This window comes from Nycticebus coucang, chromosome 3 (assembly GCF_027406575.1).
Source record: "Nycticebus coucang isolate mNycCou1 chromosome 3, mNycCou1.pri, whole genome shotgun sequence".
Lineage (NCBI taxonomy): Eukaryota > Metazoa > Chordata > Mammalia > Primates > Lorisidae > Nycticebus > Nycticebus coucang.
In genome coordinates this window covers 79,463,084-79,476,553 of record NC_069782.1, presented here as the reverse complement: position 1 = coordinate 79,476,553, position 13,470 = coordinate 79,463,084, and the positions used below count along the sequence as shown (strand labels likewise).

Sequence of the window (13,470 nt, the reverse complement as noted above, 5' to 3'; positions counted from 1 at the left end):
AGAATCGGGAGGCAAGAGAAGAGCTGGCAGGGGCCCCCAGGAACAGGCCACGCTGGACTCACATCATTTTCCATTTTGAGGGGCTGGGATGGATCTGGTGAGTATCACAGAGTGGAGGGAAGTTAGATTGGGTCCCAGGAGGAGTTTGGTAGGACATCCTTGTGCTTGCCTGAGTGGCCTTACCCCATGCAATGCTGATGCACAGACAGCGGTGACTCCCAGGTTATCCGAGGGGGAAAGAGATCCCCAGACACTGCCGTCCTTCTCTGCCTCCTCCTCATTCATATCTGGGCATCAGCGTGGCTGGGGCATGAAGGTAGACAGGATATCTCACTCCGCTTTTGCTGCCATCCAGATCCACAGTGGTCTCAGAAACCTGGAGCTCTGCACCGAATTTAGCAAGTGGCCTTTTGTGGGTAAAGAGAAAAGTACTTGGATTGAGGGTTCCACCTTCCCTGGTGTGCTTGTGGTGAAAATTAAATAAAGTGTGGAAACCTCTGGCACATAGACACTTAGTTGATAAATGGTGATTCTTATTCTTATACCCAGAAGCATCCTGTTAGTAAATGTTCCATCCTGCTGTGAGATCATGTGCCCCAATTTCTAGTGCTGAGAGGATTGTCACGTTCTTGCTCAGGCCACCCTGGACAGCTCTCATGGTCAGGCCTCCATGGCTGTAGTTGACAACCGTGTCTGAGCCCTAAAGGCAGGACCAGGTGGAGAGGTGGCTGTGGGATGGGGGCCAAGCACAGCTCAGGCCCACCCTATCAGGCCTGGGTATTTATTGCATCAGCTTTTGTCCCTCTGCCACCCGTGCTTGCAGAGCCTGATGTGGCCTGGCACTCCTGAGATCAGAAGAGAAACTAGCAAGCTAACCAGCAGGGAAAGAAAACTGCCCTCAGCCAGGGTGCACACACATTAGACTTGTCAACCAAGTCGGAGCTGGCAGGTAGGAGCCCTAGGTGCTCTGTTAGTGTGGCAGCTGTTGCCTGGATGCTGACAGGTGCAGGGCTGAGCAGGTGCCTCTGGGAGGCAGCCTATGCACGTGCGTGTGTATGCACATGTATGTGCATGCATGTGTATGTGTATTTATGTGTGTGTGGTGTTGTCCTTCCTCCCGGGTAGAGCCTTGGAGACAGTGCTCCAAATTGAGATGAATTCGTTGTGGCATCTATCGCAAGCAGGTTTCTTTGAAGACAAGCCACAAAGACTGACTCTAGTTGACTTATACAAGCAGGATTGAATTAGAGGGTTAGGGCAGGAGTGTGGTGAGGTGTGAGGTGCTCAAAAAAGACAGGGATTGGGCTGGGTGCTGTGGCTTACGCCTCTATCCTAGCATTTTGAGAGACAGGAGTATTGCTTGAGCCTAGGATTTTGAGACTAGCCTGGGCAATAGCAAGACCCCTTCTCTACAAAAATTAAAAAAACTTAGCCAGGCTCAGTGGCAGGTGCCTTTATTCCCAGCTACTCAGAGGGCTGAGGCAGGTGGATGGCTTGAGCCCAGGAACTGGAAGCTGTAGTGAGCTATGACAACACCACTGCACTGTAGTCCAGGAACAAGAGCAAGACCCTGTCTTCCCTGCAACACCCCCCTTTCCAAAGACAGGGATTGAGCTGCTTTGGAGAGTCCTAGTAGCAGGAACCACATAGGTAACTTACCAAACTGAAATTGGGTTTGTTTAGGAAGTTTGCTGGGAAGAGTAAAACAAACCATCTGACGTCTGCTTTATCGTCCTAGACATCATGTGATTCTTCCTTCCCATTGGCTGGTTTAAGAATCTGGGGTGCTGAGGGGGCTCTTTAGCGTGGCTATCATTTTCTGAAAGCCAGCTGTGTGCCTCCCAGGATGTCTTGTGGGGGCTACTGAGATAGATCAGACATAGACATAGTCTCTGTCTATAGGGGCTGAATCCTGCCAGGTGGTAGGGGTGACAGCAAGCCTGGCTAGGGCAGGCTGCTGAAGGTGGTCCCTGTACCCCAAGCCATGGCATGGCAGCTGTGAGGGTATTTTGATGTTAGCAGATCACACATACAGCCCATTCCTTTCACTTGGTCTCTTGACAGTCACCTGGAAATTGCAAGCTCTGGAAGGAAGTAACACTGGATTACAGTTCCCATTGGGAGAAAAAGTTATCTCTGAGTATGAGTTTGGCCACTATGTGGTCTCCACTGGGAGTCACTGAGCACTCTTGGGCTCAGCTACTGTCCTGCTGTCTGGAAGGCTTGGCATAGGGTAACTGCCTCAGGCCCTCCATCTGTCCTGTGACTGGGGCAGGTAAGGAGTGGGATAGGGACCTTTAAGGGTAGCTGGAGGACATGAGTGTTAGTGGATGTCAAGGAGTCCAGGGCTCTTCAGAGAAAGGAGCTGTGCAAATCCGGCTCTGGCTCTGACCCCCTCCTTACCCTCGCTTACCTTACTCAGTGGAGCTGGCTTTCACAGTGGGAGTTGACCTGGCTTAGTATGAACAGAAAGTATTTTTGGAAGTGGGCGGGGCCCAGCTCTCTGTTCTTGCCTTTTCCTCACTACTGTAATGTGCCCAGCCACCAGGGCTTTGCCTGTGCTATTTTCCCATCTCCACTTGGTGAACTCCTATTCATCCATCAACACCCAGAACTAACACACCTCCTCAACAGAGCGGCATTCTTCAGGACCCCCAAATAGTGCATGGTCAGTGACTGTCCATCCCGGATCCTGCAGCATTTTCCCCTCACTGCTTTTTTTGATCCTGGGTCCTGATATGACGAGGCACTTTCCTCTGTCACTGCATTGTGGAGTATCTCCAGAGCCAGCAGAGATTGGCATCTGTTGAATAAATGAGTGATTATCATCCCTAAGAGCTATGTGATGGCTCTCTGTAGCTAGACCAAGTGATCTCACCCGTAAACAGTCCTCACAAAACATTCCCAATTTACTTCTAACCCAGTTTCCTTGCTGCCTGGCATTTGCTAACGCAGTTCCCTTTGCCCTTTTTTTTTCTTTCCTTCTTTCTGCCTACCCTTTGGAGGTTTTTCTCTGACCACTCCAGTGTCCAGCCTTTGAAAGTATTTGGGAGTGCATGCTGTGATGTGTTGGGAAATGTTGAACAGCTGGCTCTCAGCATGTAGCTCCAACATGAATTTTGGGTGATAGTTTTAATTACAATAAAGTATGAGATGAAAGTGGAACAATGAACATATGTCAAAACTTCACCTGTTTGTCAGTGATTTGAGTGACTCATTTGCCAAATCAGATAATAGTTCTGGAATAGTGGAAGAATATTCCCTTAATTCTTTGTCGGTGTTATTCACAATGGAAGAGCTGTAGATAAGACACAATTTGCAGTTTAATTCACATTATTAACTTTTTTCCCCCATCACTTTCTTAAGTCCAGACAATCAGTAAGATAAGAAATGAAGCCCTGATTTATAGCATTTGCCATAAATTCTCCCATCCTGGGTGATTTTGGGCCACTAAAGACATGACTGGATGTGGGATTAGGTGGAGGTGCAGAGTAGCAAGCCCCTCCCACCATGTAGATACAATGGAAGGGTAATGCCTGAGGGCTGCATGATAGTAAAACACAGTAGAATAATCAGGAAGGGTATTTATTGCCTATGTTTTTAATATAATTTATTTGACCATAAGTGTGTATAATATAGTTTTTTAATAATGTCTATGTGAAAATGGCTAGCTCATAGATTCCTGGAAATCTTACAAGTCACTATGAGCTGGCTCCCCCACACCACTGGCCACATGCCAAGAAAACCTTTATGTCTCAAAGTCGCGGACAGGAAAGAAAACCTTCAGGACAGAGTTGCATGTCTTCTCAGACTCCTGGTGCGGTGAGCTTCATTAAGTGCCGCAGTGGCAGTTACTGTCATTGGTTCTATCAGTAACTGTTCTAACCCCATCTCACTTTGCTTCCCTGCGCTGTAGAGGTGGGAAAGCTAAACCTACATTTCCCAGAATCCCTCACAGCCAGGGTGCAGGTCTTCAACAAAGATCCTATTCAGCGGCCACTGGCATCAGCTGGACTTGGATGTGGGAGGTAGTCTTATGAGGGCAAGACTTTGGCGAGCAGGTAATAACTGGCAGGCACACTAGCAGGGATATTTGGTCTTGTGGGTCACAGAGTTTGGTCCCTGGCGATGGGTGCCAATACCAGCAGAGTTCCTACTAGTCAGTGCCAGGGCATAATTAGGCATTTTTCTAGCTATGAGGATTCTTGGAAGGCACTGAATCTTGGTCTCCAGCTCTTTGAGGGATTATAAAGCCTTTCTGCTTACACTGTGTGGAGTAGATGCCATTGTCTGCAGCTAGGAAGCTGTGATTGCTAGAACCTAAGCGATATTAGAAAGTACTATGATGCGTCAACCTGACCACAAATCTGCTCGTGGGGCCTATTAATTCACCTCTTTCAGAAGGAATCCAGAGTCCTACTTGTGTTTGAAGAGTCATGGACATTAGAAGAACAAGTTTGGGTATGCTTGACAGAAATATCAGACTGTGGCAGGGTTGATTATCAGATCTGCATGGATCATTTATTTACTCTGTTTTTTGCCCTTTAGCTGGTCAAGAAAATGTCCAAAAAGAAGACTGATCACAAGGCATGCATCATGATGCCACAGACAGGTATCACCCAGAGCCCGTCTGGCCCAGCCTCCTCGTTTTGCTGCTGAGTGAGGTCTGCCAAGGGTGGGGACCTGCTAAAGGCCATCTGTAAGTGCTTAAGCTGAGACTCAGAACACAAGTAGTCTTAACTTTTGTCTGTCCTGTTCTCAATTTTAACCAGTGATTTTTTGTTGTTGTTACTTTGCTTTGTCTTAAATTTAGGTTTGATTTGACATTACATTTAGGCATCTGGTGAAGGTGTGTGAATATAACTGTGAAGGTGGGTGGAACACCTAAGCACTGAGAGTGTGATGTCCTCTGAGGGGGCACTGGGTGAGGCCTGGTGGCCTGTCCCTTCCTCACCACACTGGCTGCTTTTATTCAATTAAGACAGTAACTCATTATGTTTCCTTGGGAATCCAAGTGTTTTAGTAATAAGGGTGCTGCTGTGACTGCGGAACACTCTCCGTGTCTCCAGCAGTGGGGCTGTGTTGCAGGGATTGATTATTTTATTTCCCTAGGCCCTTCATTTTGTTCCTCCTTGAACACAAAGAAAAAAGTGAGCATTCCTTGAGGGACTGCCATGGGCCAGGCATGGGGGAGGCTCCTTATAGATAATTATTATCCTATTTAAACTAATTAATTTTCTGCCATAACCCGGTGTTGGGAGGGGTTACGTCACACTCCTGAAGCTCCCTAATACACCTCTGGAAATGAGATTCACATCCTCACCTTCCAACTCCCTACCCTGTGCTTTTCTGTTTCATTTTGCTTTTTGGTTTTCTGTTCAGGCACAGAGGGCGCTGTGGAGCTCAGTTTGCTGTGGGTGTGGCTTCCCTGTACCTGCACCCACACCAAGTACCAGGTGTCTGATTCCAGAGGGGATGGAAGCCGCCTCTGCCCAGCCCTTCCCACCACCAAAGAGCCCTGGAAATATGTGAGGTCTGACCCCCCATAAGGTGGCTGCCAGGGGAGTGTCCACCTCTCACTTTTAGCCCAGCAGGCATGTCAGCTCATGGTGGTAGCCCTCCCTGGGGGAGGTCAGGGTCCTTCTGAGGTCTTTGGTATTTGTCTTTATCTTCCCTGGTCTTTTCCTTGCTTGTGAACCCCAATTCATTTGCAAAGGTTTCCCATGATTTTTTCTGGTATTTTCATGATACTCGGAGGAATGTGGGGGCAATCATGGGGGAGGAAGAAGGTTAGAGCATGGCATCTTTACACAATCCTCTGCTTTCTTGTTCTCTTTTTCTTTTTCTCTTGACCTATGCCATGTCCTGGGCTCCATCTTCCCCAGGCTCAGAAAGCAAAGGAGCCCTAAGCTTCGAGCAAAGACATGGCCACATGTATTGGAGACAAGCTGGGGTATGGGGTGCCGGGCTCGGGAAAGCAGACAGATCAATGTCCTTCCTCTGAGCATGGCTGTCTGTGTCCTTGGCCAGATGCCTGAGGATATGCTGTGTCCTTACTTTTCATCACCATGTTTCTGTCCTGCATCCAGCCATGGGCAAAGCCATGGGCTGCTATCTCAGACTGAGTCTAGAACTCAGATTTTCTTTGGGCCTCCATGAAGTGGCCTTCCTGCTCTGAATCTTACATGAGCCCTCTAGTCCACCCTGCGGGCTGGTGTTTGGTTTCCCATCTCATCCTCCTCTCTAGCTGTTTTGAATTACTTAGCATTCTCTCCATGTGAGGGCCACCAGCCACCAGGCTCTGTATGTGGAGCCTGGCACACAGTAGATGTTTTGTGCATGTTTGTTGAATGAATAAATGAAGAGAAAATGAAAAACACTTTGCTCAAAAGCTGATCTGATCCGAGTGCTCAGGCATTTCCCCCCCTTCCTCTAAAGCTCCCCTTTGGTCCACGTGGCTCAGGGCTTGCTTGCTCAGGCCCCAGTCCCAGGCTGGGTGGAGGTGACCTCTCTTCAGGCGGCGTGATATAGACCTAGAAGCCCTCACGATAGACAGACAGCCCGATCTGCGGTCAGCAGGAGGTGCCCCTGGCCTGGTGTGTGGGCCCCTTGGTTCCCAGGAGAGGCCAGAGTAGGAGCTAGAACTCCTTCCCAAGGCTGAGTAGAGAACAGGGGGAATTTCCCTCTGAATTATTTCCCAGAACAGGTAGGAAAATAGTATGCCAGCAGTGAAAACAGCTCCTCCTGGTTGTGCGAATAGTATTACAGGATTCCCACCCAGACTAACCCACTGCCTCCTTTAAAGCAGTTGACTGCTTAACAAAACTAAAGAAAATGTATAAAAAGACCAGCATGTTGTTAAGGTATTAGAAAATAGGAAGTGAAAATCATTACTCCAAATTCCATAGTACTAATATCCCTGTAATATATGGTAGATGTATAGTTTGTATTACATGGTATATCATACTATTACACAGGATAGTATTGGTTATAGCATATGCCTATATAGTGTACATTATTATCTTATACATAGTTTATATATTTTTTTCTTTCTTTTTTTTGTTTGTTTATTTGGTAGATAGAGCTTTTTTCTCTTGAGACAGTCTCACTCTGTCACCCTGGGGACAGTGCTGTGGTGTCATAGCTCACAGCAACCTCAAACTTCTCAGCTCAAGAATTCCTCTTGCCTCAGTCTCCTCAGTAGCTGGAACTACAGGCACCCACCACAACGCCTGGCTATTTTTATTAGAGACAGAGTCTAGCTCTTGCTCAGGCTGGTTTCAAACTCTTGAGCTCATGGCATGAACCACCATGCCTGGCCTTCTATTGCTTTTTAATAATATATTTAATTAGAAAGATGTTTATTATAGGATATTAGACAGTTTGTAGGATTTCCTGAAGGGACAGACAACCAAATTAGTATGCCACACAGACAGAAATAGCCTTGGAGAAAACCCAACCATACCTTCCAACTGTTCTGATATAAAGGAAATCTCCACTTTGGCCCCCACCCTGTTTTGTTTTACCATTTATTTGTATTTAACACTTAACATTGCATTATAAGCTTTCTTCCATGCTATTGCATAGTCTTTATAACTTTAAAAATGAATCATTCGTTTATAAAAACAATCAGATCTTGCTTGGCTAGAAGAATCCACAAGGCTAAGAAGTGGCCACTGTTATGTGGTCCTGGCTGGAGCAGACTCCACCAAGGGGGGAGCCAAGGCCTGATCACATGGGGCTGGGATGGCAGCAGGGGTAGGAGTGGGGACACAGACTCTCACAAGAAGCCTGGCTCAGAGGAAGTGGAAGGAGGCCAAGCAGAAGCTGGCAGGGGACGTGATTCGGACTATGGACAAAGGGGCTGTCTAGAAGCCCGGGGAGCAAAGGTTTGAAGTTACAGCAGGGACAGAGAGGGGTGCTGTGAGGAACATGGACTGTGAAATGCACAGTCCTTTGGCACTGTGTCCCTCTGGTGCTGTGCCTCCCCTGTGCCCTTGACCCTAAGCCAGGGCCACAGGGAGGAACTGGAGCAGCAGCCAGTAGTGCTTGGCTTCCTCAGGTTGGAGTCTGCTTGTTGACAGATGATGCAGAAACTTCTGAGGGCTCTGGAGGCCTGAACACTGTCCCCAGAGCAGGCTCCCTCCTGTTCCTCTCCAGCCGTCCCCTTTCTCACCCATTTCTGCAGAGTGAGGCAGGGCGGAGGTGGATGGTGGGGAGTGCAGGTACTCTGCCCCTCAGGATGCTGCTCTGGGTACGTTGAGCAGAGATCTCGCTCCCAGCCCTGATGGTGGGGGTGGACTCTGCTGTTTGTGGGATGATCTCATTCCACAGACAGCAAAGGAGGCCTGACCATCACGTGGCTTTTCTGACATTTGCCCCGAGTGGCAAATGACTATCTTACTGCCTGTCACTTCCTCTCTCTGCAGGGGCCTGTGGCCGAGTGTGTCCAGTCCAGCCATCCTGGGGAGTGTTCCCATCTCCTGGCTCCTCCCTTGGCCAAGCCCTGTGAATCTCAGCACCCTGAACCCTGATGGCTGCCAAAGCATTTGCCTTGCTCAGCCAGTGGCCCAGGCCCTGATGACCAACATGGCTGCTGGGAAGGGGGCTCCACCAAGCCCATCAGCTGCAAACAGATGGCAGCTTAGCGACCCTGAACAGGGCCAGGGATGTAAGCCAGTGCTGCTCGAGAAAACCAACCATTTGGGCTCCGAGGCTGCCATGGGCAGGGACGGCCGGGATGCTGCTTGTGCAGAGCTGGCACTGTCTGCAGCCACGGGCAAGCCTAGACTGGGCAAGCCGCTGCCCCAAAAAGTGTGTGGGGAGCAGAGGCAGAGCACCCTCACGGAGCTGCCCAGGCTCAAGGAGAGGCTGGGGGGTCATCAGGCCCAAGAAAGGGAGCAGGATGACCCAGTAGGCCAACCTGGCCCCCTGCAGCTGACACAGGATATTCCCAGGGACCTGGCTGGCAGCACGGTCTTCTCTGTGTGGCCCAGTGGAGCCCGAGGTGAGCAGAGAAGCGCCTTCAGCAAGCCAGCTAAGCGGCCAGCAGAAAGGCCTGGGCCAAGCCCCATCTTCCCTGCAAGTGAATGTGCGGATAGCCTGGGGAAGCTGTCTGGACTCCTCAATGCTGTAGATATGCCTTGCGGTCGAATTTCAACTCCCAAGCTTTTGGTCAGTGATTTCTGGAACTTGCAGATGTTGCCACAGAATTCTTCATTCTGCAGCACTTTCCTGGGTGGCCCTACACTGTGGCTGGAGCACACCCAGGCCCGGGTGCTTACACCCTCATCATCCTCCCCCACCTCCTGGGCCCTCCTGCCACCCACTCTCACTTCCCTGGGCTTGTCTACCCAGAACTGGTGTGCAAAGTGCAACCTCTCCTTCCGCCTGACGTCCGACCTGGTCTTCCACATGAGGTCCCACCACAAAAAGGAGCCCGCAGGGCCAGACCCTCCTTCTAAGAAGCGGAGAGAAGAGGCCCTCACCTGCCCTGTGTGCCAGGAGTACTTCCGGGAGCGCCACCATCTCTCCCGGCACATGACTTCTCATAGTTAGCAGGCGGCTGTGCAGAGACCACTGGGTGTGGCCTCTGGTATTGGCAGTGGACCCTGGACTTGCTTCTCAGTTGTCTGCAGGAATTCTTTGGCATCCATAGATGAACAGCTCAGTTATAATTTGGAAAAGAAGGACAATCCTGTGCAATGTGTGCTGAAGAAAACAGAAAAGGAAATAAAAGGATGGGTTTTGCTAATTCAGGGTGGGGGGCTGACAGTCACCGAGAATGAGGCCTGCTCCTGGTGCACAGTGTGGGCTTTGGAGGCAGACAAGGATTCTTGCACATGCTGGCCATGACTTTGGACACAGGTCTTTAACCTTCTGGGCTCTAGTTTTCCTATCTGTAAACTAGAGCTGGTGATGCCTAAGTCTTAGTTGGCATATGAGTCACATGGGATGTGGTCAGCAAGCTGAGTGGCAACCAGGCGTGCTGCGTAAATGAGGTTTTTGACAACTGTCTGTGCTGTCAGCTGTCATTATTAACAAGCTCTTAGTAATGGCAGATAAGCAATAGCATCTGTGTCTCAGTCACGGGTCTCTGGGTTGGCTGGGGTTGAGCTGGGCTGGGCTCAGAAGGCTGTTTTTCTTCTGGGGTTATGGGCTACCCAGAGCACGTTTCTCTTACAGCTGTGCCAAGATCACAGGGATGAGCCCTCTCAAACATAAGCACATCTCAAGCCTCTGCTTGAGTCACGGTGCTAACATCCTTTTGGTTGATGCCAGACATAGGGCCAGACCCAAGGTTGGGGAGTGAGAAAGCACCGGCTGCCCTCTGTGAGGCCACGGCCAGGAAGGAGGCGTGCATCTGTCTCCAGGAGCGTGAGGAGGTGGGACTGGGAATTCAGCATACCACCTGGTCTGTGGGTATTCGTGTTGTGCAGAGGTAAAAAGGGGGAGGCAGAATACACTCCTTCCTGTACATATGCCCATTAGCTCCTGAGAATGGGGCATGTGCAGAAACTCCAGGTTTCGAACACCTTCAGGATCAGGAAAATTCCGGGTACCACTTACTCTCAGTTTCCGCCCATGATGGAGCAAAGCACAGGCCACACCCTCTGATATAAAATAGGCCAGTCTGCCTGAAGGCCCTTCTCGGGAGCTTCCAAGCCGGTGCAGTTCGTTTCACTGGTTTCTGCCTCACTTTTCAGGACTTGTTTGTTTCCAGTCCCTCAGGGGGGTCTCCAGCACAGAGCTTAAGCTGGAAAGAAGCCGAGGTAAGCTGGTGGGAGTTTCAGCCAGCTGCCAGCCCTCTACCCTCATATGACACCTCTCCCTTCACTCTATTCTGTGCCCACTCTGTTGAGATGGTGGCATTTCCCACCTGGCTGTCCCTCTGGCACCCGGGTACCCACCCATTCTTCACTTGCAGCCAGATCACTTTTTAAAAGTGAATTAGGTGATGCCTCCAGTCCCCACAGCTTCCCTCACACCACAGCCCTCACCCCTGTGAGGGCCTCGGATGCTTCAAGAATGAGGCCCAGCCTAATGCTAGCAACTGCAAGACCCACTTCACTCCTGCCATGTGCCAGGCAATAGCGTGGGCACTGGAAGGATACAGATCACGTATGTGTCCTGCCAGAGCCCTGGGAGGCAAGTGCAATGTCTATCCATTTTACAATGAATCATGATTGTGAATGATGCTGCAGCGCCCCAAGCGTCTCTGACGCTTGGTTCTACCTGCTGCTGGTGTGAACCACGCTTGCCCTCATGAGGCCTATGGGTAGGACTGGGCAGAGGGGACCCCACTGAGACTCCTGGCCACGGCTCTGCCCCTGCTCTGACCATGCCTCTGATCGTTCCCAAGTCTGGGCTTTAGCATTTGTTGTCCCCACACCTTGTGATGCTGCTCCTGCTGTGGTCCCATTGGCCTCTTACAGGTCAGCTCCTTAGGCCTGCCCAGTCCCCCTCTAAAGTAATCCTGCAGCCTGGGCCTCTCTCAACCACCTGGCCCCATTGTTTCCTTCATGGCACATCTCACCATCTGAAGCCTTCTCTATTTGTCCTCTTGTTTATTTGCCTTGTTCACAGACTGTCAGCTCTTTAGGAGTAGAGACTTAACTGAGTTGCTTACTGTGTATTCCCAGTGCCTGGTAATTGTTGGTGCATAATAAATATTGTGGAATTAATTTCTGTGTGAGAAGCTGGACCTGAAAATGAGCACCATCTTCCTTTGGTCCTGGAGGGTCTTCTTGAGGCCACTGTGCAGCTGGAAGGCTCCATGTGCACTGAGCTTCCCTCACCCACCTTGTCTCCCTGGCTGGGTGAGGAATTGAACTAATAGATCCATTTTCATTCATTTATCCAGTATCCCTGGGCAACTTGAGCTGAACTTCAAAGAAAGACTCAAAGAAAGTTAGTGCTGGTGATTCAGACAGAGAGGGCAGTGGCTGGATAGAAAGGTCAGTCCAGAGCCTGCAAATGTCCCCATGTGCTGCAAGTCCGTGTGAGGAGGATGGAGCTGGATAGATGGCCCTCAGGAATGGCCCTGCAGGAGAGAGATTTGGACTGAGGCTTGGCTCAGGCACGGAAGGGGGATGCTCTCTAGTTGCAGTGGGGAGGGTGGGCTGGAGGAAAAAGAGGGGACCCACTGATCTCATTCATCATTGTCCACATCTGGAAGAGGGCAGGGTGCTTCCTGCAGGCACCAATGAAGGCCCTCCGTTTCCACAGGGACTCCGGGTAGCCCCTTGCTCACTGAGGGGAGAGGAGACACTTAGTCCTACTGGCCCCTTTAGATGCAGACAGGCTGAACAAAAGAGGTGTATGAAGCTGTGGAGCCTCCCTCTCTGCTGGCCTGGTAGGGGCAAGAAAGAGCCACTCAGGGGCTCAGCCCATGGTCCCACAGTATGTATTTGCACAACGCCATCATTTAATCCCCACAACAGCCCGGGAGGTAGATATTTAACTCCCATTTTACTGCAGCTGACAGCTCAAAGAGTTCAGGACCTTCCCTGAGACTATGGGCTCAGGAGCAGCAGAGCAAGAATAAGACTCCAGGACCCCCAACTCTGAGTTCATGTTCTTTCCAGCCTGCTATGTGTCTGCTCAGCCCAGCATGGTCACATGGCATTGCAGATGGTTTAGAAACCCAGACTGAAGAGCAGGCATTGGCTCCCTGTCTCTCATTTCAACTCACCTTGTTACACACACACACACACACACACACACACACACACACACACACACACACACACTCCAGCTCACTCACTGTCTCACGTACTAAGTCTTTTACTGATTTACCTTGTTTATTGTGTCTCTTATCACTGTTGTATCTCTGGTGTCTAGAACAATGCAGGCAAGCTTAATAGGTGAATGAGTGAATGAGTGAATGAATGAATGAGTGAAATGCTTGGTCCTGGCCTAGCTCCTGCCAAATCTAGAATCATCTTCTCAGGAGTGTTTTAGCATCTGTCAAACAATATGCACAGTTGTCTTCTGGCTTAAGGGTCTGGTCCATAATTTCTGGGAAATCTCTTTGAAAGACAAAAATGTACTATACCAGAATGCAATAAAAACTTGGAAATGAAAGGGGCTTTAGATTTCTAGTCTACCTTTCAGTTAATAGCAGTGGACTTTGAGGTCCATGGCCATGAGTTGCTATGCTCGGCGTTGCAGGGCTAGTGATGGTGCAGCCAAAGTTGGAAATACTGAGATGTCCAGACTTATGAGCTTTCTCTTCCCCATCCACGACCCATGAGGAACCTTGGCTAGACAAAGCAGGAGATTACATTGCATTTGAATAGAACGGTACTAAATGTAACTTTTGTTAACCTTGACCAGTACTTCATCCACAAGCAGCAGAGTCATTTGGGAAGGTTTGAAATGGTGGAAAAATACAACGAAACATTTTCCCCCAACTCTTTAGATGGAGTTAATTTTGGTAAAAATTATCTTTTAGGATGGAGTTAATTT

At 49.7% G+C, this 13,470-nt stretch overlaps 1 protein-coding gene across 1 annotated transcript; it reads left to right on the top strand.

Moving 5' to 3' along the window:
• Nucleotides 1-310: 310 nt before the first annotated feature.
• Nucleotides 311-10,456, top strand: ZNF488 (zinc finger protein 488). The gene is made up of 3 exons (XM_053583487.1): nucleotides 311-416; nucleotides 5,383-5,533; nucleotides 8,430-10,456. Exons 1-3 carry the CDS (start codon nucleotides 311-313, stop codon nucleotides 9,556-9,558), a joined length of 1,386 nt encoding a protein of 461 aa, XP_053439462.1. The 3' UTR covers nucleotides 9,559-10,456.
• Nucleotides 10,457-13,470: the final 3,014 nt, after the last annotated feature.